The sequence below is a fragment of the Hippocampus bargibanti genome, linkage group LG04 (assembly GCF_051943395.1).
Source record: "Hippocampus bargibanti isolate YZ-2025 linkage group LG04, ASM5194339v1, whole genome shotgun sequence".
NCBI lineage: Eukaryota > Metazoa > Chordata > Actinopteri > Syngnathiformes > Syngnathidae > Hippocampus > Hippocampus bargibanti.
In genome coordinates, this window is record NC_142737.1 from 8,572,501 (window position 1) to 8,600,447 (window position 27,947).

At 41.2% G+C, this 27,947-nt stretch overlaps 1 protein-coding gene and 1 long non-coding RNA gene across 4 annotated transcripts in view; one reads left to right on the forward strand and one right to left on the reverse strand.

Annotated features, from left to right (window-relative positions):
- LOC148898878 (uncharacterized) overlaps window positions 1-5,274 on the reverse strand; it is a 20,925-nt gene extending 15,651 nt beyond the window's left edge. The window contains exons 1-2 of the long non-coding RNA XR_016114653.1: window positions 5,136-5,274; window positions 2,879-2,918 (exon numbers count right to left, since the gene is read on the reverse strand). This is a non-coding gene — a long non-coding RNA (uncharacterized LOC148898878). The remainder of the gene's footprint in view (window positions 1-2,878; window positions 2,919-5,135) is intronic.
- ercc6l2 (ERCC excision repair 6 like 2) lies at window positions 4,575-27,645 on the forward strand. 3 transcript variants are annotated; one of them, XR_016114652.1, is made up of 21 exons: window positions 4,575-4,789; window positions 5,257-5,669; window positions 6,361-6,477; window positions 6,673-6,866; window positions 7,546-7,639; window positions 7,716-7,783; window positions 8,326-8,533; window positions 8,610-8,750; window positions 9,263-9,379; window positions 10,252-10,443; window positions 11,568-11,713; window positions 12,550-12,645; window positions 12,721-12,820; window positions 13,250-13,396; window positions 13,612-13,719; window positions 14,704-15,493; window positions 15,557-15,711; window positions 16,970-17,130; window positions 23,254-23,341; window positions 23,799-23,838; window positions 25,274-27,645. XR_016114652.1 is itself a non-coding variant. In XM_088993842.1 (19 exons), the coding sequence occupies exons 2-19, from the start codon at window positions 5,322-5,324 to the stop codon at window positions 20,049-20,051; spliced, it is 4,053 nt and encodes a 1,350-aa protein (XP_088849968.1). In that variant the 5' UTR covers window positions 4,575-4,789; window positions 5,257-5,321; the 3' UTR covers window positions 20,052-22,088. The 3 variants fall into 3 exon arrangements, 2 of the variants coding, with proteins under 2 accessions (XP_088849968.1, XP_088849969.1); XM_088993842.1 differs by lacking the exons at window positions 23,254-23,341; window positions 23,799-23,838; window positions 25,274-27,645 and adding an exon at window positions 19,181-22,088; XM_088993843.1 differs by lacking the exons at window positions 4,575-4,789; window positions 5,257-5,669; window positions 23,254-23,341; window positions 23,799-23,838; window positions 25,274-27,645 and adding exons at window positions 6,063-6,099; window positions 19,181-22,088.
- Window positions 27,646-27,947: the final 302 nt, after the last annotated feature.

The following is a 27,947-nucleotide window of genomic DNA, read 5'->3' on the forward strand; positions in this document are numbered from 1 at the left end:
CGGCTGTGTCTTCTCGAAAAAAACCCAACTCTGTTCTGCTTAAAAAAACTGTTTGTCACCAGAGAAAAAAACATGCAACTCTTTAACCAATGACCCTCCTCCAAAATCAAATGAAGAGCAAAAACTGAGTCTCTTCGTAAATTATGAAATATGCTACACATATTTCATGGTTTACAAGCCTATATACTGTATGTTATGTGAAGTCTTGGACAGATTTACTCAGTAATTGTGATATGGGGGCTTTGGGCTGGGAGTATAATTGCATGACTAAAAGCCTGAGAAATGGATGTCCAGTTCTGCTGAGCTGGTGCTTTTTGTGTGGCCTCATTGATGGGACGTGCAGTCATGCAGCGTGTTGTGTTAGGGTTGCCTTCAACAAGCTGAGAGGTGGATGAGCCGGGTGGGCTATTGTATTGTCTCGCTACCAGATGAGAAGGTTTCTTCAGCCGTCATCTGTACAAAAGTGAAGGTTTCGGACGTTTCGCCTCCTATCCAAGAGGCTTCGTCAGCGAACTAAAGTCTGACTGGTCGTATCGGCCCCATTTATATATCCCTAATGTCCAGACCTGGTGGCGCCGGACACAGCTATGATAGGTCCCTACTCTCAGGTTGGGGGAGGCGCGGGACCCCCCCCTGTGGCCCCACTGATTGTTCCTACATTCCTGACTAACGATTGGCCTATTACACCCACTCCCCCCGGTATCACCTCATCAGCATAACGACCCTCATCAGCATTGCGAAAGTTGCCTAACCTGTTTTGCCTGAGCAGGCTATTGTATGAACGATCCAAATTGAACCTCACACCACCAGACCGGTTTAATGAAGGATTTTGTTGTTTTATAAGAATCGCCTCTTTTACCCCCCTTTCAAACCATCTATGTTCTTTCGCTAAGATTTTAACCTCATTGTCGTCAAATGAGTGGTTAGTAGCTTTTAGGTGCAAATGTACTGCCGATTGAGGCCCACTAGTATTATCCCTGCGATGTTGATAAAGTCTTTTTTTGAGAATTTGTTGAGTCTCCCCAATGTACTGCTCTTTACAATTTTCATTCTTACAATGTATGGAATAAACTACATTACTTTGTTTTTCATTTGGTAGCCTATCTTTTGGATGCACTAATTTTTGCCTTAACGTGTTTATCGGTTTGAAATAGGTAGGAATTTTATGTTGCCAAAGGACTCTTTGTAATTTTTCAGAAACTCCTGCAATGTACGGTACTGCTACTCCTCTCCTTTTAGAATCTTGAGAATTATTGGTTTCGTTCGCTATTCTTTCTTTCTGACATTTGTTGAATGACCACTGAGGGTACCCACAGTTAGTGAGTGCTCTCCTGATATGTTTTGACTCCTTTTCTCTACCTTCAGTGCTAGTTGGTATTAGTTTAGCCCTATGCTGGAGGGTTCTGATAACTCCTAGTTTATGTTGTAAAGGGTGGTTAGAGTCAAAAAGTAAGTATTGGTCAGTGTGCGTAGCCTTCCTAAAGACTTCTGTTTTTAGCGCTCTGTCCTCTTTTATAATTACTTTACAATCCAAGAAGGCCAGTTGGTTCTCTTGAATGTCCTCACGAGTAAATTTAATGTTGAAGTCTACAGAGTTGAGATGATCTGTGAAGGATTGAATTTCTTGTTTCTTAATTATGACGAAAGTATCGTCCACATATCTAAACCAGTGTCTAGGTTTTGTCCCTGGGAAGGATGTGAGGGCCTGTTTCTCCATCTCTTCCATGTAAAGATTAGCCACTATGGGTGAAACTGGTGAGCCCATAGCACAACCATGGATTTGTTTATAAAATTTTTCCCGAAATTGAAAATACGTAGTATTAAGGCAGATTTCTAATAATTGGCAGATGTGATCCGGTTTCAGTTTGGTTCTTTCATGCAGAGAAACATCCGCCAGCAGCCTCGTCCTCACCACTGAGACTGCTGCTGGGGTTGGGACAGATGTAAAGAGAGAAGTCACATCGTATGATGCCAAAGTTTCCTCAGGTTCCAATATGAGGTCTTTGATCCTCTCTACAAACCCTGTGGTGTTCTCTACGTGGTATTCTGTGTTACCAACCAACGGAGCTAAAATAGTTTTTAAATATTTGGCTACATTGTATGTAGAGGAGTCAATGCTACAAACAATGGGTCGGAGGGGGAACCCTTCTTTATGTATTTTTGGCAGGCCATAGATACATGGCGTGGCCTCTCCCGGGTATAATCTAAAATACATCTGTTTGTCTATATGTTTTCCTTTCTCTAGCTTTTGGAGACAGTCAATCATTTCTTTCTTGTATCTATTGGAAGGGTCCCTTTTTAGTTGCTCATACGTGTTAGAATCACTGATTAACCTATTTATTATTTTGTCTTCATAATCCAATGTGTTATGCTGATGAGGTGATACCGGGGGGAGTGGGTGTAATAGGCCAATCGTTAGTCAGGAATGTAGGAACAATCAGTGGGGCCACAGGGGGGGGTCCCGCGCCTCCCCCAACCTGAGAGTAGGGACCTATCATAGCTGTGTCCGGCGCCACCAGGTCTGGACATTAGGGATATATAAATGGGGCCGATACGACCAGTCAGACTTTAGTTCGCTGACGAAGCCTCTTGGATAGGAGGCGAAACGTCCGAAACCTTCACTTTTGTACAGATGACGGCTGAAGAAACCTTCTCATCGATGGACCACTCCTGTACGACTGAGAGCTTACACAGACGCCTCGCTACCAGATATTTCACTCAAAGTCCAAGAATCTGGGTTTCTCCAAGCACAACATGATGAAATGGATACATATCAGAATCAGAAAGCTTTTCTAGTCCCGCAAAGGAAAAATGTCAAACTATCAATCTTTTTTTTTTAAAGAAAAGGACCTATTATTACAATTTATTTTTTAAATACCTGATCTGCAAATGATTGAGTCTCTGGAATTCTTGATCACCTGTCAAGTGTGGAAAGAAACAGACAAGTAAATCTGATGTTAGACTGCTTTGGTCAATGGTCAATGGCCAAGAGATCCCACCAGCGCCTGTACTTCCTCCGCAAGCTCAAAAGAGTTGGAGCCCCGACCCCCATCACGACCTCCTTCTACCGTGGTACCATAGAGAGCATCCTGACCAGCTGTATCACCGTGTGGTACGGCGCCTGCACCGTGTTCTGCCGTAAGACTCTGCAGCGCATCGTGAGGACAGCTGAGAAGATCATCGGTGTCTCTCTCCCCCCCCTTCAGGACATCTACAACACCCGCCTCACCCGCAGAGCCATCCGGATCGCTGGCGATCCCACCCACCCCTCCCACAGCCTCTTCAGCCTGCTGCCATCGGGTCGGAAACTGCGGAGTCTCCGAGCCAAGACCAGCAGGCTCAAGGACAGTTTCTGCCACCAGGCAGTCCGGAGACTCAACTCCCTCCCAGCCCTGCCCAGCCTGCCCCTTCCCACTGCCACACTCACCGAACTCTGAGTACACGCTACATGCTGTACGATCATCCTGAACTCTATTTTTTGTTATTTCTCATTAGACAAGACCTCACTTCAACCCTTTCTAGTTGTTTGTTTTTGCAATTACGAAATTACGTCACTTTATGTACGTCACTTCCTCACTTTACATATGTCACTACCTCACTTTACATACGTCACTACCTCACTTTCCATACGACACTACCTCACTTTACATACAGAAATTACATGTATTGTCTGTTGTCAATTGTATGTCTTTTTTAGCCACGTTATAAGTGCCTTGCTTGTCTTGCACGCTGGGTCCGAGAGGACATTAATTTCATCTGTGCTGTATGTCATGCATATTAGCATATTTGACAATAAAGCTGACTTTGACTTTTGACTGATTGTAAATATACAGTACTGTGATTGAGTTGTTCTACCCAAAGTGTAAATATGTTTCAATTTAAATGCAGGAGAACATGTATAGTAAAATCATAAACCGTTTTGAGGCCAGTTCAGAACCAACAGCGTTTTATTTGATATTCCAAAATACATATTTATAAATTGTTTTCTCCTACCCGTATATGTATTGGTCTAGCCTCCCTTAAGCCTGGGAGAAGAAGAAATGCTGGAGCTGTCCATGATCCTTCCTACTTTCCTGTTTTTTATATTTAGTTCTGGTATATTTTTCCTCCCTAACCGCTTTCCTTTCTTAGATTTCTTCGTATTCCTTCTTTTTCCTCATTTCCACACATCCTTGGCTAAAACCAACCTTTCTTTCATGCTTGCATCCTTGCGTATATATTTTAACATGCTGCATAATTGCATATTGGGTGTAGTAAAAACATATCAATACATTCAATAATACACACGAATACGAAACACGAATACGAATACTAAAATGTTATTACTATATTTTAAATAATCAGCAAACCGCGAAAAGTTAGAAGACAACTCAACTTGTATTTCGGCGCTGCATTTTCAACACAGTTTTTATTTTAAATTAAGAAGATTACCAGTGGGGATACCGTTGTTATTTTTCTTTTGTATTTTTATAATCTATCTTGTAATGATTTTTTTACAAGTGTACAGTATTTTACATTTGGTATCTAAAACTAGCGAATGTGCCGTGACGTAAATAAAAATAGGTAAACAATGCTAATGGTACGATATCCAGACAACTTACGATTCTCAATTGCCAACGATCGTCTTTTTGAGGAAAATGTTACGCGGACGAGTTTTACTCTGTGTTAAATGGATCATTAATTTTTTATAAGTGTCACGTAGTCCTGCTCTCAAATGTCGCTATTACTCCACATGAAGGGGAAACGAGGATGCTAACGATACCATGACTGACTAACTCGGTTGCAGAAGGTTAGCGAAGGATACGCTTTTGCCTTTTCTTGTGGTTATTTTCCATTTGTTGTAGTCAATAGCATTTATAATGTTTGTTAAATACGAAATGGAGCTCGCTAAGCGTTCTTCCTACAACTTTGAGAGTTCGTTGTGAGTTGTGACGTTTTAATATTGTGATAATCCGGAAAAACCAAGACACTTCTCACGTTTTGTTATATTAGATTCTTATTGTAAAAAAGAGTTAAATCTCAATACTGCACGTACACTACACTTTTGCTCAAGTAAGCGTAATTTTGGCTACGGTGGCGGGTTCTAATCTTTCATGTGATGCCAAAAGATCGATTACTCAAGCTTGTCTACGTACCTCAGTTTAAAAAAAATACATTTCCAAAATTCACCACTTAAAAAACATTTGTTGATACTCCCCATTTTATGTCTAATCATACATTTAATAATAAATTAAAAACTGAAAAAATGTTTTACAGCAGCTTGGAAGACTCGCCATCACCTGGTGCCTGATCATGGTGATGACACCCATCATTCAGTGGTGATGACAACCCACAGACATAACACCACATCCGGTAGCGATGACGATGATGTCACTGTTGGGTTCAGTGAAGAGGAGGAAGCGAAAGAAGATGATGTCACATTAAAACTCACAACATCTGATTTTAATAATCTGAAGCGAGAGAAGCCATTGTTTTCCTGTGGCATGGAACATTCCAGGGCATGTCTTCCCTTAATGCTGCGTGACAGAAGTGAAGACATTGTTCCTTACACCATCAACAGATACCTGAGGGATTATCAGAGAGAAGGCATCAAGTTTATTTACAGTAACTTTTGCCATTCCAGAGGATGTATCCTCGGTGATGACATGGGCCTTGGGAAGACCGTGCAGGTATACATCAAAGCAGCTGGAATATTTGGCAAACCTGTTAGACAAAGTGCAAGGGAAGGCATTATATACCTGCACTGTATTTTTGTTTGCTTTGCCTTGCCAAACTAACAGTGATGGTAGAATATGTTGCTTATTTAACTTTATCAGTGCGACTATGGCTAAGTTGGTTGATTGTTTGATTGGGTCATCTCGTGATGAAAGAGTTGGCAGTTTGAATCCCACACTAGATTGATGTGTTCAAGTCCTTGAATTGGTTTCCAGGTTGGCATTTGAAACAATAAACTGCTCTCAATTGCATTACTTGGTTAAACAACGAATAAATACAGGAGTGATGGTGCAAGGTTCCTTTGCTTATTTATTTATCCTCTTTGCAGAGCAAAATGGAATGCATAATATGTTGCTTCTTAATCTTGCCAAAGTAAAATCAAAGGTAATACTTGCTTTGTCTGTTCCGTATATTTCCAAATTTAAAGTGAAGGCATGATATTTTACTTTACTTCATTAACGAGTCAAGGCTCAAGTGAAGATGCAGTATGTTGCTATGTCTGTTGAAGTTAAATGGTAATAACCTAATATCAAATTCTATACGAGAGCATTCCATCTCTGTATTTTATGGTGTCACTGAGGACAACACAATGGACCTGTATATCGAGGAGCGTTTCTTCACATTACTCTTGGTGTTTTGTTGCAGGTCCTAGGTTTCCTCGCGGCAGCGTTGCACAAGAAAGGAACGTGGGAGGACATTGAGAGCAACAAGCCTCACTTTCTCCAAAGTCAGACTCCATTCAGGCATAAGAAGCCAAAGAAAGTGGGTGCAATGATAACCACATCAAAATGACTAAAATATCTTGAAAGGCAATGACAATTGTTTTCGGATGACATTCATCCAGATGAAAACTGTATTAAGTGCAACAATAATGTGACATGGTGGAAGGATGGGGCAGAGGGGATTTTGGTTGCCTGCGAATGTCATCAACGCAAGTGTTTTTGCGATCTGTTGTAGCTTTTCCTGATTGTGGCCCCGCTGTCAGTGCTGTATAACTGGAAAGATGAACTGGACACCTGGGGCCACTTCCAGTATGCGGTGGTCCACGGGTTGAGGAAACAGGAGGAGCTGGCTCGCGTCAAGAAAGGCCGCGTGGAGATCACGCTCACCACATATGAAACACTTCGACTATGTCTGACTCAATTTAATAAGTGAGAGACTTGAAGATGCACGTGCAAGACAAAAATAATGATTTCCTGTCTGGGTTAATGCTGTAATGAAGCCCTTGAAAGCATTTCAGGCACTTGCTAATGCTAAGGCTGAAACGGAAGTAATTATCAGCCAGGTGGATGAGTCTATGTTGACAATGCCAGAAGTCCCTAACCAGTGGTTCATGGCACATTTGATACTTGACCTCACAGATAGATTCTTTTTCTCCATTTTGTAGCACTTATTTATCTTATACAATACCTTATCTTTGGCAGCTCGGTGTCCGCAAAAAAAATATGCCAATGAACTAGTTATTGTTAGAAAAATGTCAGTGATAGTGACTAATCACTGTCATTTATTGTAGTCAGATTATGAAATCAAGATTGGATTGGATTGGATTAGCCGTTATTAGTTTCGCAGTGGAGAAATTTACATTTCACAGCGGCAAAGTGATGAAAGTAAGAGGAAAGGAAGAAGTAGAAAAACAAAATACAGGAACTGCTGTAAAGGCAGCCACTCTCACGGCTGTTTTGTTTTTTGTTGTTTCAAAACAACAAACAATAATAAATAATGTGACACAACACAAATGACACAGGTAGTCATTCATTGGTCACAGTTAATCACTGCGTGTAGTTTTGATTAACATTTTTAGTCTTCACATGACCATTTCTTCTCCTGTAGCATCAACTGGTCCGCTGTGTTTGTAGACGAGGCTCACAAGATAAAGAATCCAAACTCTCAAATCACTCAAGCAATGAAGGGTCTCAAATGTCAGGTCAGGTTTTTATCCTCAAATTTATCTGACAACAAGTGTAAATTTTAAATTAATCTCCTTTTTTTTTTTACCTCAGATCAGGATTGGTTTAACTGGCACCATCCTTCAGAATAACCTTGAGGAGTTATGGTGTGTTCTGGACTGGTAAGTTTTTTTTCTGTTTTCACATTTTTGATAAATAAAGAAAGTCACATAATTGTAAAATTGGCACAGAAATTTTCAGTGAAGATCAAGTGATTCGGGGTGGCCCGGTAGTCGAGTGATTAGTACGCCAACTTCATAGTGCAGAGGTCGTGAGTTCAAGACCCGGTCCGGCCTCCCTGTGTCGAGTTTGCATGTTCTCCCGGGTCCGTGTGGGTTTTCTGCAGGTTCTCCTGTATCCTCCCACACTCCAAAAACAGGCATGGCAGGCTGATTGAACACTCTAAATTGTCCCCTAGGTGTGAGTCTGAGAGTGGCTGGTTGTTTGTCTCTGTGTGCCCTGCGATTGGTTGGCAACCAATTGAGGGTGTCCCCCGCCTGGTGCATGAAGACACATGGGATAGGCTCCAGCAACCCCCGTAACACTAATGAGGTTAAAGCGGTCTGGAAAATGGATGTATGGATGGATCAAGTGATTTTGTTTGCCATGTGTTTTACATTTTCTGTAATTATATGAAACCTTACTGTTCTGTTCTTCTCCACAGGGCCGTCCCTGGCTGTCTTGGAAACCTGGGGCATTTTAAGAGCAAGGTCTCAGATCCAATTGAACGAGGCCAGAGACACAGTGCGACTAAACGAGCCTTAGCTACAGCGAGAAAGACCATTAGAGGCCTGGTGAGAAAGATTTCCTTCTATTTCCTCCGAAGGACAAAATTTCTCATCCGGGACCAACTTCCGAAGAAGAACGACAGGGTTGGTAACATCGCGCTTTCACGTGATGACCAAGTAGCACCGTACCGAAGTGCTATCTTCTGGTGGTATACTCTAGGTGGTGTACTGCTCTCTGACTGACTTTCAGCAGACGGTCTACCAAACCGTGTTGGACTCTGAAGATGTGCAATTGCTTTTGAGGTCTTCAGAGAAATGTGATTGCCAAAGTGGACGTACTCGAAGGAGATGCTGCTATAAAGTCAGTACACCTCTGCTATGTTTTTTTCTGAATCAGGCCTTGTAACGTGGTCGTGGACACTGGTTGAATATGTTTTTTCTCGACCACTTGATAGGAGTTTGTGGAATTAGAGGGAATCTATCAGTTTAGCATAGCATATTTGTGTTTCCCTTAATTGCATTACTACAGTTCAAATTACAGTATTTTTTGAATGCGTTTTCACTTTTATCTTTAAAAATATAATCAGTTGTGAGCCGTGCATTTTCACAATTTTTAAAATTTCAACTTCTGGCATAGTGGCAAGTTCTACTTGCTTCCATTGCCAGGATCAAACACAGCCTTGGCATTGCCATTACTGTGGTGTGAATGTACAGAAGGCTTTGCTTGCATTTTCAGGAACAAGACAGATTAAACATTGACTTCAGCGTTTAATTTTACATTTGATTATTGGGACGGTACTCCAGAGACTCAAACTGTTCATATTGAAGCCGTTTAAAAGACACTTTTCCATAAGATAAATTCCTCCTTTGCAGATAAATTCTGAGGGTGTGCCAGCGAAGGCGCTGTACTTCACTTACCTGTCAGTTCTGAGGAAGGTTGCCAGTCACGTGGCACTGCTCCAGTCCACCACAGGCACCAGTAAGAAACAGGTACTATCATCAGCACATTTGCTATCATTCAGGCTAATTGTCTCAATCGCAATTCAGTATAAAAAAATATTTGTTTTCTTTCACCTGTTATGTGCCAATGTAATATATAGCGAGGCGCATAACAGATTGGGTGTGGCTCTCAGTTTTAGGTTGGGGCAATCCTATTTTGTTGTATTCTCTGTTGGTATGCGTTGCTGCTCAATGTGTGTTAAAGTCGCAACTGTTTGTAGTTTTATTATTGTAGAGATGTCTAAAGTATGCTAATTTTGGTAAGCCTGTCTATGGGGTTCCACATTTCATGTTAACATTTAGTTGAAAAAAAATTCAGAAGAAATTATCTTTGGCTCAAATATTTTGGTGGTGAAAGAACACCGCAGTGTTTGATATTGTTTCATTTGTCGTTTTAGAGTCAACCTACAGAGAGTTACAAATAAACATCTTGAAGCAAGCACACCTTGCTTCTTATTTTGGGAAACATAGAATGAATCACGGAACAAATTGACACATACCACAAATTATATTTAAAGAGTTGTGTTTGAAAAATTAAAATGTATGAGAGTTGTAAAAACATATATTGTACAGTATATTGAGAAAAATGTCAACTTAAACAATATGTTTTGTATTGCATTAATCTGTCTATTTTGTGGATCTTCACCTATTGTAGATAGATCTCGCCCCCGTGAGAAACCGATGTATCCTTTAATATGAAAATAACTACTTTTTTGTACACATTAAGGTTCTTTCAAGTTTGAGGTCCATTAATTGAGAGCATTTTGCATGCCCAACGACACCGATTTTACTCAATTGAAATCCAAACTTTGTCATTCCAGTAAAGGATTGTCTTCAATCACACGCCTCAATTGTTCTTTTAGGAAAAGTGCGTGAGCGCCATTTGTCAAAAGGTCTTCCAGAAGTTTCCAGAGTTTATGCGGAGGTGCAAAGAAGAAGCATTTGAGGCGCTGTCGGACCCAGTCTATAGTGGCAAAATGAAGGTTTTGCACAAGCTCCTAAGATTCTATCTGCAAAGGAAAGACAAGGTTCTCCTCTTTTCACTGTCAACTCAGGTAAGGGCTGTGATGGGATGCACAATTATTTCTATTTATGACCAATTATATTTGGAATAACGTGGCCCATTAATTTGTGGTGGAATGGTGAGCAGATTTTTCTTCGGCCCTACCCATGTGTAATTTGCATGTATGCATTATTCTGCGTATTTCCTCACATAAAAATAAATATGCTAAAGTTTGTTGAAGGCAAAATTAGTTATGAACGTGTACTGTATGCATATCGGTTGTTTGTCTATTTGTGCTATGCGATTGGCTGTCAACCAATCTACAGTGTACCTGACCTCTCACACAAAATTTGTTGGAAAAACACCCGCAAAACGTGTATACAGTATTTAAGGTACATTTTTACTTGAAATTGTGATCCATTCTGAAAATGTTGACTTTTTTTGTTCAATTGTTTTTAAAATGTATCAAATAAAGTGTCCAAAGAGAGTACAAAGTCTCATTAGACAGCTGTTTGTCCCATAGGAAATTGGAAATTTGATGATTTGTGATCTTTGCGGCAGAATTTGAAAGGCGTCAACATTCTCAAATGGTGACTTGCATTCACAGCCTCTCAGTTTTTAGGCAATAGGCACACTTAATTGCTGCTCCCGTTCAAACCCCATACCTTATTTATAGACAAAACACAAGCAGCAGATGTGGCTCTTTCTCTTTCACGCCCTCTCGTGATTGCGATTAGTGTGTAAACCTTGGGGCTTTATGCGGGAAAGCAATTAGAGCTATGAAGAAAAGGAGACACTGCAGTGTCACCAGAGACTCAATGATAATATTAAGTTGAGGACATTAATTTCAGCATATTTATGGCAGGCAGCCAAGCGCTGTTAGTTTTTTTTTTTTGACACTAGTGTATGTTTCATTTTGAAATGTTCAGGGTTCATCAAATTTGGAACATATGGATATTTGAGAAATTTACTTGGTTTCAGAGTACCAGGTCAAAAACTCTTATAAACAGCAGTCAAATTTATTTCATGCTTTTCCAGGGATGCTGGAGTTTATCCCAGCTCGTCTGAAAGCCTGGTTTCACCCCTGACTGGTCCCAGTCATTCTCATTGAAAGACCACATATTCCGATGACAATTAACAAAATGTATTTTATTGTTGTTGTTTTGGCCCTGTCAGCTGTTGGACATTCTGGAGCGCTACTGCATGGCTGAGGGGCATGATTATAGCCGGTTGGATGGGACCACCAAAGCCAAGGAACGAATCCACATCGTCAAAGAGTTCAACACTTCCGCTCACATCAACCTGTGCCTGGTGTCCACCATGTTAGTCTTCCCATATATAGTCCCAAAAAAATTCCAATTTACTCTTTCTTTTCAGATGATAGGCATTTATTTACTGTACAGATTAAGAAATCACACATTTTTGGATGATTAAACACATTTATTAGTAAATTATAATTTATGAAGGGAGAACCTGAAGTTAAATGCAAGGATGTAAAAAAATATGAGCTGTGACGCGTAAACAAGGATGCACGCAACATTGCACAGCAATGTCTTAAAAGATGCTGTCTATTTAATGTGGGATCATCTCAGATAATGTTGGCAAGGCAAGTGGTTTAAAACTGCACCCAGAATCTGTGGTTTTATTTACTGTATGACCGGGTTTTGTGATTGTAAAGTGTCCTTGAGAGCTTAATAAGATGTATTATTATTATTATTATTATTATCGGCTTCATTTGCTGTGGCGACCCCTTGAAGGGAAAAGCCGAAAGGAAAAGAACAATATTATTATTGGCTTCATTTGGGTGCTTCTGTTTTACTTAGCAACATACAGTAAAGTCTCGTTATATCGATATTCAAGGGAGTCCGAAAAAATATCGATATAACCGGGACTATCTATATATCCGACCCTGTTTGCATGTAATTTTCTCCATGCGTGCATAGAAATAGTATCGATATAACCGGGACTATCGATATATCCGATATCGATATAACGAGACTTTACTGTACTTTGCAGATATGACTTATTTGCATAAAATAGACCTATTTTAGAAGAAGTGTTTTTATTTTTTGAAGTCGTTCACACTGTGGTTCTCTGAAGAAAGTCTGTAAGATTTGTGTGAAGAAAAAAATTATGACAGTATGGACTCTCTTTCCAGGGCGGGAGGCCTCGGTCTAAACTTCGTGGGGGCCAATGTTGTGATATTATTTGACCCAACATGGAACCCAGCTAATGACCTTCAGGCTATCGACAGGTTTGTCCATCTATATCACATTCCATTGGTTTGCATACAAATGTTTGACAAGGTTTTTTTCTCCACTGTGTTTAGAGCTTATCGCATTGGCCAGTGCAGAGACGTGACGGTTTTCAGGCTGATTTCATTGGGGACCGTGGAGGAAATTACCTACCTCAGACAAGTTTACAAACAGGTACTGAAGTAATTTTGAAGTTGATTTGTCAAGGGAGATCAGGTGTGTGGCGGGATATTGGCAGATTTCACTGAAGTGGTAAAAATATTGAGAAATACTTTACACAGAAAAATATATTTCAGTCATCCCCAGGTTCAATGGATGTTCGCTGTTTTGCAGGGCCTTAACATGCTAATATTTTAGCTGTGTGCATGTGTGTGTGTATCCTGATGACAATTGTGTTTCAGGGTGTTCAAGAGACCCCCAAAGTCACTTAGTAGCACCCCTGGGAAGTTGAAAAAAATGAAAAATTCCCCCAACATTGACTCGATTTACTGTCTGATCATCTATTGTCAAAGGATGCACAAAAATGTCAGAATGACGAGCAGTGTTAACTTGCAAAAGGCATCTTGAAATGAAAAATATACAATTGTTTTTGTTTGCAATCAGCAATTACAGAGCTCCGTTGTCGGCGTGGAGAGCGCACGGCGCTACTTTGATGCCGTGCAGGGCGCCTATAAGGGGGAACTCTTTGGGATCAATAACCTCTTCAGGCTGCAGACCCAAGGCACTTGCCTCACCCGCAAAATACTTGAGGTAAGATTTGGCCTGGCCATAATAACTTCACATACAAAAGCTCCATCGAAACAAATATCGGATACAAGTCCCCAAACTTTGTATTTTGGAAGCATCTAACTTTTTATCTCTCATATATTTTTGTCGAGGCAACTTTGCATTCCAAAGCACCATGAAAATGTCTTCAATGGTGTCTTTCCAATAAAAATGTGTGTGTGTGTATCTCCTCATTCCAGCGTGAAGGACAAGTGGAGGCGGGCGTCATAACAACCAGCACACACACAAACGCGGAGGCAGTGGAGGAGAAGGAGGAGGAGGACACGACTCATGGGCACAGCGTTGGCGTGAGTCGCTTAGTTTTTCTCAGAGACACGGAAAACAGAGAACACATCTTTCCCATCCCTTGCTTACACATCTTCTTTCCTCAGTGGCCCGCTCAAACCTCTCATTCCCATGCTTAAAACTGGGATACTGTACCTATGATGGGGGCCTTCCTGTGGGGTCCCTCAATGTTTTGACTGACAAACGTGATTCTGGTTCCTCTGTAAATGTATTACAAACTACCACAGCAACTATACGTAGTGTTGTAACTGTATTGAGGTCAAATGAGGTAGGACAATTGTAAATATTTCCATGCTGACTTTTTGGGAGACTTTTTGGGAGATGTGCAGGGTGCAGGTACACTGGATTGCTAGTAAGTCAAGGCACATACAGACAAACAACCATTCACACTCCTACACATACACCTAAGAACAATTAAAGGTCATCATTGGATCTAAAATCCATATTGTGATGACGCCAAAACAAATGGATAAAACCCACTAAGCAAACATCGGCAGAACATGCAAAGTCCAAGGTCGAACCCAAAAGCCTTTGGACCAGGACTTTGAAACCAAACTTGATAACCACCAATCGCGATGCCCTGTGTCCAATTCCTTTTTTTTTTCAAAATGTAGTCGATCGTCTTTAGTTGGATTTGCTCCTGACATCCATTAGATTGATGGAAAGAATTTGAATCGTACAAACTCTGAAACTTTATGGGTCCACATGCATTCACACAAACTGTCCCGATATGGACAGATCTGTCCAGTGAATACTAAATACCGGATCATGCTTGGTGGTCCAAATGAAGTCCAAATGTTTATAGCTTCTGGACATGTCGGTTCCTCATATTACATCATAATGGGAGCCTGTGTCACATTGTGGTTTGTTATGATTTGCTATTACGAACATCTGTTTCTTATCCCACCAGGAATGTTCTCATAGGCCCTATTTTTTAATAGCTTCCAACTTTTTCCTATGCCAACGTACTGCTATGTTTTTCACAGGAAGCTGGAGATGGATCCAAGGAGTGCTCGGGTGCATCCAAGATCCCCCGAGGGCTGCGGGACTTCAGTAGCGGGAGTGACGATGATCTCGAGGCGGAGTGGGGAAGTCCCAGTGGAGGGCATGGCACGACAAGTATGGATTCCTCCACCCGTCTTGGTACAACCAGTTTGCAGCAGCAAGGTTTTGCCATCCTGCTCCAAAGACTTCAAGCAACAGCGGAGTCGGGTGATGGGGACAGTAGTTCAGGTGGTGAGGGGACAAGCACTTTGTTCTCCAAGAACGTCAACATTGGAAATCATGTTTACCCTAAAGAGGGACAAATCAGGGTATTGAATGACAATGCAAAACAAGGCCCGAAATTATGTCGGACTAATTTTGAGGTGAGTGACAACGAGAGTGCTAAAAGGTCCAAAACTCGAAAGCTTCCCAAATCAAACCGCTTGGAGGAGTATTCCGATGAATCGGATGATTTCGACATTGAAACGCTCACACAGTCAAAGGGTGACACCCTGAACCCCCACCAAAAAGCGGGAAGGAAATTGCAAGTAAAAAGAGTACACAGCAGGAGGAAAAACACGAACAGAGGAGTCATATTCACTGAGGACATTGAGACCTTCACAACTTCTGAAGATGAGGACACTAAGTGTGCAAATAAAACCAAAGCAGGGCTCCCAAAAGATTGTCAAGAATCTGGAACAAGCTCAGGTCAACGTCAAAGTTCTGCATTCACTCATGTGAAAAAAAGACAAACATCTTTAACCTCAACAGAAACCATTGATACTGTCTTAGGTAAGATTGGCGAAAAGTTGTGTTGTCACATTTGACTCAAATAACCACTGTTCTGAATCAAAGGTGGAGTGCATGAGGTGGCGTACACGCACTCCAACCAGCGCGTGGTAGGCGGGAGCAAAGCCGAAGAGCTGATCAGTAGAGCCGCGGCGAAGGATGTGTTTGAGCGCAAGATGTACTCTCAACTTCCTGCAAATGAACTCCTCACCCCCTATGAGGTACATAACACATTTTAAGACCACTTATACAATCAAACATGCTCCAAACCCACACATGTAGATGAATTCTGAAATGTGGACATATCATCATAATGTATGCGCCCTTCACCAAATCAAAACTGACATTTTGTCCATTATTAGAAAATGTGGTTTTGCATTTGAAGCACACTTGCTCCTTGAATTACATTTCATGAATCCACAAAAAATGTAAATGAAGACATTTTGACCAGTAGCCAACATCATGTGTGTTCCAAGTCAACCAGAAATGAAAGTACCATATTTTCTTAATTTTCTTCAAAAGACCCTGCGCATTATTCACCTTATATGTGAAGTAATATTGAGCCACAACAGGTCTCGCAACTACTACTTGATTCTCTTCCCACCTTCAAATTCCATTCCAAAAGTCACCTATTTAAAATCGCATTCTTTGTATAGACTTATCTCTTGTTCTTTTTAAAATTTTATCTGTGGTTCCGTTTTGTGATTGTAAAGTGTCCTTGAGAGCTTTGAAATGTACTTATAAATAAAATGTATTATTATTACTATCAATCAGCAGCCACCGACCTCATTTCCCCCTGTAGAAGAAGTAGTGCGTAACCCCAGCCTCTACTGTAGCACCTTATAATGTGGTGTGCCTTATATTTGGAAAACGTATATATTTAGATATTATAATTGGAAAAAAATGTTCATTCATTGAAGGTGTGCCTTACAGTCCAGTGCGCCTTGTATATAGAAAAAGTTTGAAAATACACCAATCATTGGGGTGCGCCTTATACACCGGTGCACCTTATACTCCAGTGCAGCTTATACACCGGAAAATACAGTATCTTAATTTTCTATTCTTCAGTAGAATGTCAACTACGATGAGCTCTCTATGGAGCAGCTGCAGGGAGTAGTCCTCTGCTCCCCCCCAACCTGAGAGCAGGGACCTATCATAGCAGAGTCCGACACCGCCATGTCTGGACAGTAGGGATATATATATATATATATATATATATATATATATATATATATATATATATATATATATATATATATATATATATATATATATATATATGGCCTAAACTACCAGTAAGACTTTAGTTTGCTGACGAAGTTTCTTGGATAAGAAGTGAAACGTCCGACATCTTCAACGAAGTACAGATGACGGCTGAAGAAACCTTTTCATCGATGGACAACTCCTGTACAACTGAGAGCTTACACAGACGTATGATAAGATTTGTACTCACTTTTTTTTTTACTTGCTGCACTACAGGAAAGCTTGTCAGAAAGCCAACCCGACCAACAGCCTTGTGTCACTTTCAACGTTCCGCAGCAGCTTCCTGATCATCACCCTGCCACTTTCACGAAGTGCATCGTGCAGCACACCAGATGTAACACCTTTATCTTGGGGCAGACGCCTCTCGCCATACGCAGGTAGCGAGAAACAGGATTATAAATGGGACTTTAGGGTTGGGGGATGGGGAGAAGCGTGTACCCTCCCAGGGAAATGCTGGATTTTTCATGGAGGTTGAATTCCTGGTAGTGTTGGGAAGTGGGCCAATATCAGCGCAGATTGAATGTGGAGCGCCCCCATCTGGGCCTGGGGAAACGGCATGCATTCACACAGACCACCTCTGAGCTCGCCCCAACACTCATTTTACCAGCATACTGCCAAACATTACACATTTGTGTTCAGACTCGACGATGCAGGGAGAAAAAAAAGATGGCCCCCAGGGACTTTCCGACGGATATGCACATACTTCCAATGCAACGCTTAATGTAGACATCTCTCCAAAATACTCTCATAAACACACACGTACACACACACACACACACACACACACACACACACACACACACACACACACACACACACACACACACACACACACGGCACCTTCTTTAGCTGTTATGTCATCCACCAGGTGGAAGAAGCTGTCTCCGCCCTGAGGCCCACGAAGGTGTGAAAACATACCAGCCATATTGATTCCCCATTCCGTTTAATTTAAGTCCGCACGGGGGTTTTCCTGCCATCACTTTTTTTTCTTTATTGTTTTCTTTTTCGGGGAAAGCCACAAGTTCTATTAACGAACACCACCCGTTACAGAAACACTTTAAAGTGTTTCTGATTTGGAGTCCGGATAAACCATAGTTTTTAATAGCAAGCGCCTCGAAGCGCCAGAGGAAAACAAAGCGAAAATGCCTGACTATGTGGTTAAGTATTCATGCTTGATATGCCACCAGAATATCTGATGAATAGCTTTGTGCTTATGGCTTAAAAAAAGTCACAATAAGTCGCAGATGGTAAGTTCCAAAAGTAGCGTAAGTGCCAAAATTAAAGACAATACACACTGTGATGCTGGCTGACCTAAAACATTGATAGTCACGATATCTGGAATTATCCCATTTCTATTGTCTCCTGTAAGGTTCATTTCTTTTCTGTCCTTATTTGGTTTGCTGAGGAGATGAAGCTTTGCTCCGCTAACTTTTAAGCGAGAGGGAGGGGTACACGGTGGACATGTTGCCAGTCAAACAGGACACATATACACAAATAACCATTCACACTACCATGCAAACCACACTTCCTCCCTTTTGATCATTCGCTAAGACTCAAATCTGAGTCTTTTTCTGAAGATATAGCTCTAAAAAATGCCAGGAAAAGACGACTAAAACATCTGAAATGTATTTAGGGTAAATCAGAGGTAGTACTTAAAATCACAGTAGCCGTTTTCCGATCGCACTTCACTCATTCACTGCCATTCCCGAAGTTATTCGGGAATTGAAAAGCATTACGTGGAGCGCCATTCCAGAAATTGTTTCATTTTTCTTGCTTAGTGCCGATAAAGTGCTGGTCAGACCTCTGGCCATGTGAAGAAGCCCAGACCCCAAATCGTGACAAAGCCCAGACCCCACCTCCCAAAAACTTGGACACCAGGGGACAGCATTTGTCTTGTCAGTTGCTCCCATTTCAAGATCACATAACTCCAGACCCTTAAAACTTAGGAATTAACTCTTTTCTGATTAAAGAAGAGAGTCTAAGCTTCTTATGATGTATAGTTTGTATTTTATGTAGTCCTAAAACTCAATATTCTGTGGGTCCTGCAATTTGAGTGAAAATGACAAAAACTCTGGCACTGGAGTATTTTTGCACATGGTCTAGCAGTGAATGGGTTAACATGCGTTTAAATATCATTAATTCACTCTGAACTCACCCACATACTGTTACATGAGTGTGTACATATTTGTTTGACCGCAGTATCTCACTTTGGTTAATTATGGTTAAAAATATATGGTCAAATATTTGTTATGACATCATATTTCACGACACATTTCCCCCCAAATTTTCCTGAAATACAACATTGTGCAATCGGCAAGACGGATAAATATGGTTCCACCACACCAGTAGTATTGTCTTGTCAGATGAGAACTGCTGGTGTTAAAAACTCAGTATGTCAAATGCGTGCGTGTGCGTGTTGTTGAATAGGCAGCAGCTGCAGGAGATGGCGTCCAAATTGAATTTCCCCTCGGCCCAACACTTGGCTGCTGACGTTCTAAGAAGTGACTCCACTCAGAGGCTCGAGTGGCTGAGACGCTATTACGTCACTTTCGGCCACCCAGAACTCGCCAGCTTCGTCGACAGCAACTTGGCGCCATGTGACGAAGCCCAGACCCCACCTCCCAAAAACTTGGAGACCAGACGGCGCAAATCCAACCACAAGTGTCCCGAACCTGACAACAAGAAAGAGAAGTTACAGAAGAATGGGCCAGAGTCTACAAGTGCGGATCCTAAAGAGCATAAGAAGGCGGTCAGCTGTGCGAGAGGTCAACGGAGGACAAAGAAGACTCGTGTGTCTGGTGGTGTTGGTGTGTGTCAGGCCAGCGGCAGCAATAATTGTCTCGATGCTCAAAAGGTGGAGGAGATTCCCCTCCATGTGGAGCAAAAGTCAAATATTCAAGAGCAAATCCAGGAGAAGCCCCCTCCAGAAGGGACCTGCATTCTTACAGACCTTCTAGGCGACACCTCCATCCTCGATGACTTGTTCAACTCAAAATCCAAGCGTTCCCCCCATAAAACATCCACCTCAGTCTTAGCTTCTCCCCCTTCATCTAAAAACACCTTCAACTCTGATGCACGTGACTCTCCGACGACCCAACCGAAAACTATGAGAGGAGGCTGCAAAGACTTCTGGGACATTCTGAACGAAGGCAATGAAGAGAGTATCAATCGGCTTACAGACCTGGACGAAGTGCAGAGGGTTTGTGTCAAAACCAATTTGGCAGCCCGAGCTCAATCTGTGGAGAAGGAGAGCAAAAGTCTCTGGAAGACCAACGACAAGTTTCTATGGAAGAAATAAAGGCCGTTCAACGTAATGCATATATCCCCCCAATATCACTGTTATTGTTTTCATCCAAAGGTAAATGTCTCCAGCCTGGTATTTAGTGCCCTATAGATGTGTTATTTTACCAGTTTTACTCTGCCGTCATTAGGCACATTTTCAATCCAATTACTCAAAGGACAACCGACACCATTTTTTTGTTTCCTAACTGACATCAGAAAAACGTTTTGTAGCATCTAAAATACCCAAAACATGCAGGCTGATATTTTTAGTCAAATGCAAAACACCCATAAAAATGACTTAGTGTCCCAAAACTGCTTCAAAATGACCGCGGAAATGGCGAGTTTCAGAAGGTCCCGCCCCCTTGTTCATGACCTCACGCCAGTATGTCTTGCCTTGCTCTCGAATCAAAACAATGGCTTCAGATTCGGAGAAGATGCTTTCTTGTTCCTCATCCAGTTATGAATATGATTCAAATAGTTCTGAAGAGGAAAGCATGAATGTTTGCAATCGATTAAAGAAGTCAGGGGCGTTCCAGACGTGACGTCATGTCAGGCATCGTCATCAACTCGAAAACAGGACTTCCTGAATATTCAACGCGAGTCTTAAAACGTAAAATATAGCTATATGCGGTGGAATCTTTGGAAAATACGCTCAGTATAAGTCATTTGAAGTGATTTTACAAATTATGGACACAACTTGTTCGGAGGCGTCGGTTGTCCTTTAAACCTACATACTAAATCATTGCCAAATTATCGTATTTTCCGGTGTATAAGGCGCACCCAAAAGCCTTGATTTTCTTCAAAAGATGATCCTGCGCCTTATACTGTACTGTACGCTTGTGTGCCTCATATGTGGAGTCATATTGAGCCACAACAGGTCTCGTAACTACTGTCATCAGCCTCTGACTCCATTTGCCCTTGTAGAAGTCATCGTGTGTAACCCCAGACTCTACTTAGAACATGGGGTGCCTTACATTTGGAAAACTTTTATATATATTTGTATATTACCTGTATGTTTGGAAAACATTTTTTATTCATTGAAGGTGCGCCTTATGGTCCGGTGCGCCTTATATGTAGAAAAAATACACCATTCATTAGGGGCGCGCTTTATATTCCGGTGCGCCTTATACACCGGAAAATACGGTACGTATTGTAGCTTTGATAATATACAAGGTGTAAGGGAAGTCATTTTTTGTTGTTTTTTGTAATCCAAGGTCAATATTTATTTTAGTTTGTGGTTTTCGCCCGTTTTTATCTTTTAATGTTTGCCGCTAATTGAGTGAACACAGACAAAGGGCTGTTTGTCGGTTTTTACTTAAACTCACATTTTGTTAATGTATTATACAAGTGTGTATTGGTACTTTTAATTTAGATTTATTATTATCTTTTTTTTTGTGCTAAGCCATTTAGATAAGTCACCTTAACCCTCCTGTTGTCCTCGTTTTCTGTACACACCACGTGTCCTTTGGGTATAAATGACCCGTTTTCAGTCAATCCCCGAATAAAGTCAAAAAAGTCAGTCAGCTTTATTGTCAAATATGCTAATATGCATGACATACAGCACAGATGAAATTTATGTCCTCTCGGACTAAGCGTGCAAGGCACTTATAATGTGGATAAAAAAAGACCTACAATTGACAACAGACAATACATGTAATTTCTGAATGTAAAGTGAGGTAGTGTCCTATGTAAAGTAAGGTAGTGACATGTAAAGTGAGGTAGTGTCGTATGTAAAGTGACATAATGTAGTAATGCAAAACAAACAAAAAATGGGTTGAAATGAGGTCTTGCAGAAAAAACGAGAGAAAAAAATAGAGTTTAGGATGATAGTCCAGCGTGTAGCGTGTACTCAGAGTTCTGGGTCTCCTGAGGGCTGGGTCTCCTGACTGCCTGGTGGCAGAAACTGTCCTTGTCCATAAGCAGATTAAATGAATATTTAAACACAAATTTTAATTTTGCTTGAATAAAAAAAAAACATGTCCTGCACCACAATATGTGATATGGTTGTCCCTCTTCACTTATTTGTATAGCTTCAAATAAGGAAAAAATTGTGTGAAAAGGATTTTTTTTTTTTTTTTTTTTTTTTTCATTTCAATGACAAACGTTTTTTCCCCTCCAGCTTCATTGGAAAAAAAAAAATAAACATTTCCGTTTTTCAAAATTGGAATTAAAAAAAAATCACAATTTCTATTTTTCTATAGTTGGGGGCAATCTAGGAAAAGTCATAAAATTTCAAGTTTAAAAAATATCATTTAAGTGTGCTTTTTTGGGGCATTTTAAACACAGTCTCGGGTAATTTTTACCCAAAGATCACAGGGGGGTTATTTGCTGATTTCAAAACGGATCTACGGGCTCCGAGTAGCACATATAGCACCACAGCCAACTGGGAAATTACCAGAAAGTCTATTATAACTACAGGCAGTGTCTGAAACACATGACAAAAAGTTAGTGGACACCCGGGCAGACAACTCTGAAAAGTTCCCGGCCCGGCCATAAAGTTGCCTGCCCGATTTTTCACAACTTAAAACACAAAGACGTCTAATCGCCCAAAAAAATAAAAACATTGTTGCGACGTTTAAAGTGTTTTTTAAAATGAAGGAAGTACCAACCACAAATGCTCCCTTGCGTAATTTATGGTAAATACACCTTACTGAAGATTTTGCTCCAGTTGTCGTCATGGTGTACAATGTAACAGTTGTGTTGTCTGCTCAAAGCTACGTAGATTCCACTTTCTCAGCGGCTTTCAAAACTCTGAAGTACACTTTTCAGTCAGGGTGTAGTCCGAAGCAGGCTTTGAATGTTCATTTGGCAATTTGCATACTCAGCACTGGCAGCCAATCAGAAGCCTGCTTCGGACTACACCCTGACTGAAAAGTGTACTTTAGAGTTTTGAAAGTCGCTGAGAAAGTGGAGTCCACATGGCTCGCAGCATTTTGTTTGTGGCTTTTGGTTTATTGAATAAAACAAACGTTTGATTTGAAAAAATATCGCTTTTTTTCTTGAAGTTGTCGGCCATCCGGGCCGAGACGTTATGAAAGTTGTATGCCTGACATAAAAGTTGTACACCCCGGGCCACCAGGCAGACGCTATTTCAAACACTGCTACAGGAAACAAATTTACAACAGCTTTTTTATTGGTCACGTTGAGGACCAAATGAGAATTTTCATTCAAACGCAATTCACCTCACACTTGCTACCTGTGTTTAATTTCTCCTTCAGCTGCGACGCCGAGGTAAGCGGAGCTGCCTTCTAGATGTTTGGCTGTCGCGGGAAAGTGCTGATAGTTATCGCTAAACAAAGAGTGGAGGTGCGTGCCTCAGCAAGACATCTTTGTGTGCATGGGTGGTAGGATGGCTGTTGTCTTCACTGTCACACCTGCAGTTTATACACAGAAAAAGAAAAGGCCCCTTTCACGCTTTATTCTTCACTCCCCCCCCCCCACGCACACATCTTTTTTCCCCCTTCTTTTCCACCCACAACTCCCTATGTGCGTTAGATTAGCATCGTTCATCTGGCAGCCAGTTAAAGTGCGATAGCTGGGAATTGAACAATGGAACAGCTCAGCCATTGACTGACACTGGTTTGAAGCACGTGGAGGTCAACTGGTGCAACAAAGCGATTTTCCCTCAAAGAAAATTGTATATAATGTGTTTTTGTGATTCGTATGCCGTAACCTCACAGTTCTCTGGTTCGGCGTTCGAATCTCAAATCCTGTGTGTCGTTTGCAGATTTGACCATGCTTGCATTTTTTTTTCTTTACTCAGGCTTCTTCACCCTGAAAGACGAAAGGAATTTTCATTCTCAGTGGGTACACTTTGATCTTGACATTGGTGAATGAACAAAACATTAATAATAATAATGATAATGATGATGATAATACTGATGATAATAATAATAATGATAATCATGATGATAATAATGATAATAATCAAGCTAATGATGATAATAATAATGGTAATAATAATAATAATAATAATAATAATAATAATAATTGATTATAATATATAACCCACCTATTTAAAATTGCATTTTCTGTGTAGCTCTTTCTCTTGTTTCTATTTATAATTGTATTTTATTTAATGTATTCTATTTGTTATTGTATTTTATTTATTATAGTACCTATGCTTGTATGTGACTGTAAAGTGTCCTTGAGAGCTTTGAAAGGCGCTTAAAATGAAATGTATTATTATTATTATTTATCTACACCAAGGATGATGCATCGTAAACCGCAAATAGACAAACTTCAATGACGTAGACTTTATCGCTCCCTTTCTCTGGCGATTTCTCTCGTAATTTGTCTTGTTCAGTCTCTCTCAGAGCATTGTCATCAAATGGTGAGTATATTTTTTGCTTTTTTGAATGTTGCGGTGCCGATTACCATTTTGTGTTTGGGAGGCTTATACAGTGCGAGTTGCTTGTTCTGTAGCCACAAAGGGACATATGTCTTCTTGTGCCGGTCCCAAGCCCGGATAAATACAGAGGGTTGTGTCAGGAAGGGCATCCGACGTAAAAGCTTGGTCAAAACAAACATGCGGATCAAACCTCTCAAGATAGAGGACACTGATTTGCTGTGGCGACCCCTTGAAGGGAAAAGCCGAAAGGAAAAGAAGAAGAAGATTATTATTATTATTATTATTATTATTGTTATGATAATGATTATAATCATGATAATAATAATATTGATTATAATCTTTTGTCCTTTCGGCTTTTCCCTTCAAGGGGTCGCCACAGCGAATCAGTAACCTCCATCTTCAGAGGTATGATACGCATGTTTGTTTTGGCCAAGCTTTTACGTCGGATGCCCTTCCTGACACAACCCTCTATATTTATCCGGGCATAATGATATAATAATAATAATAATAATGAATACATTTCATTCATATGCAGCTTTCAAAACTTGAATGTTACTGTCAAAGTTGAATGTTACTGTCAAATTACACAAAAACAAAACAAAAGACGCTGACACATTGTGTATTGAAAGAAAGTACCTTCATAAATGCTAACATGCCATGGGAAACCCCATAGGCACTTGCGCTAAAAATTAGCATCTATGTCACATATCTGTACACAAACGGTGGGACAACACATGTTGACAAACAACTAAAATGTACCAACTGGTACTCAGTCTTTATCCTCTGCAATAAATGACTTATATTTACTGCCACCCAACCGACCACCTTCAAGTATATTTGAAATTGTCTGCAGCTCGTAATTACCGTTTTAATTGTATTCCTTGCAGAGGGAACACCACAGCTGTGAGGATTCATTTTCATTTTCACCAACTCCTCCATTAGTGTGACAAGGGAAAGGTGAGATGTCTGTTTTCATTTCCTGCCAAAATAAGCTGAGTGTCGATGAGCGTGTTACAATGTGGACGTGCCGACGTGGCCCCGCCGAGTTTATTTGCACAAGTCATGACGGTGTCACAGTTTGATTTGACTTGTTAAAAAAAAGTTGTGAACGACTAGTGGCCTTCATTGACCCGAGGGGACCCTCAACCCAACCAATCCACCCGTAAATAGGCTGAATGCATAACAAAGTGATGAAAGTCCCTCAAGTTTACTTTACTGTATTCATTTGGCGTACAAGGGCCAACTTACTATACTCCGAGGTAGTGCTTTGTAATTTTTCCAGGGCCGACAAAAGCACGGGTATTTTTCCCGGGCTGAAAAAGTCACGTGACAAGGGTACAAAATACCACACCTGTCTCCAGGCCTTGTAACCTGAAAATCAAAGATGTCACGATTCGGTTTGCAACCAACAGGTGGCACTGTCGGGCCCCACCATCAGCTGCACAGGTGTTGGTCGTTTTAATCAGTGACAGTTAAAGGACAACCGACACCATTTTTTGTTTCCTAACTGACATCAGAAAAACGTTTTACAGCATCTAAAATACCCAAAATGTGCAGGCTGATATTTTTAGTCAAATGAAAAACCCCAATAAAATGAGTTAAAGTGTCCCAAAACTACTTCAAAATGACCTCGGAAATGGCGAGTTTCAGAAGGTCCTGCTCCCTTGTTCGTGACATCACGCCAGGACGTCTTGCTTTGCTCTACAATCAGAACAATGGCTTCAGATTCGGAGAAGATGCTTTCTTGTTCCTCATCCAGTTATGAATATGATTCAAATAGTTCTGAAGAGGAAAGCATAACTGTTTGCAATCGATTTAAGAAGTCATTTCGAATCATTTTGAGCCATCTGGACTCCAGTGTAGCTCCCAGGAAATGCACAAAATGGCGCACAAGCTCTGTTGGAAATGGGCCGATTTGTCTGCTGGGAATTTGTGTCAACTAGTATCAAATAGTAGTCTTGGTGCAACACACAACGATTCACCATCGCGTTATTAATGTGTTTTCCTTCTAATTTCGCCATCAACACAATGTTTTCAGACCAAACAAGGTCCTAAAATGCATTGTGTGTCGCTTTCTTGGTGATGTCACGTCAGGAATCGTCACCAACCCGAAAACAAGGCTTCCTGAATATTCAGCGCAATTTATGGAGTGACTGGGGGCGGAGGAATAGAGGACTAAAACAGTCGGCTGCCATTTTGATGTTAGAAGAACGGGCTCGTTCGCGAACGACACATTACTCATTGAGGCAGCTCCGTGTACGAAAAAAGTTCGTATGCCAAGGTAAAATGTTCATAAATTTAACGTTCGTAAACCGAAACGTTTGTAAGCCAAAGGGTTCGTAAACCGAGATATCACTGTATTTGTATTAGTGCTTCCAAAAAATGCATTACAGTCACATTTTGTGACTGTCCTCTGTGACCCAGAGGGGGTAAATATTGCTGGATGAGAAATAAACGTATGGGAAAAAGGCAGCATTTTTTTTGCTCTGTTGCACTGCCAAGGGCCCGTGCGTCACTTGATCCATTGTTTAGCGGACGGAGGTCTCACTAAGCAAGCGGCGGCCTCCGCGCTCCAGCTGCAGGTCCTGCACTGTTTATGTTTGCAAGGCCCTTTGCCTTGAAGTGGGCCTACACAAGCAAAGCTGAGCCATATGTGCGCGACGGCCCGATGGAGAACTTTTGCTGTAGCCTGCTTGCTTTTTTGGGAATCCACTCCTTTTCCCTCCTCTTCTCATCATTAGCACCTCGTTTTTTTTCCTGCCACCATTTTGTCTTCACGGTGTGGTCTCGGGGAGAAGATGGAGGGCTAGAATTATCTTCTGTATGACCACAAATAATTGCTAAATATATCATTTTGTTACACTAACACCCATTACTTTACCTTTTTAGTTTACAGTAGAACCTTTGAGGCCGAATGCTGCCAAAGTGATTCCATTTGGAATTTTCTACAAAAATAAATGGGGAACCACTAATTTGTGAGTTATAGTTTGAGTTTGAGCGACTCAAATTTTCAGTAACACATCAAAAACTACTCTTGGCTGCGAAATGCACTTACTGACTCTGTTACATTGAGTTACATTCCCCCAGTGGTGAGCCGTCGGGGCCTACAAGGCCTTCTCTGCTGGCCTAAAAATGTCTAAATCACGGACTGGTGTTAATTATATTTTGTCCATGAATTCTATCTTTTAGCTTCCTTTCATTATCTTTACCCAGTTGCGCTACTTCCAGACATGTTTTATCGTATATAAGCATTTTACCAATCACATTTCAGCCAGGGCGGCCTGGTAGTCAAGTGGTTAGCACACCGACTTCACAGTGCAGAGGTCGCCGGTTTGTGTCCCGGTCCGGCCTCCCTGTGTGGAGTTTGCATGTTCTCCCCGGACCCGCATGGGTTTTCTCCGGGTCCTCCGGTTTCCTCCCACACTCCAAAAACATGCATGGCAGGCAGATTGACCACTCCAAATTGTCCCTAGGTGTGAGTGTGAGAGTGACTGTTGTATGTCTTTGTGTGCCCTGCGATTGGCTGGCAACCAATTCAGGGTGTCCCCCGCCTCGTGCCCG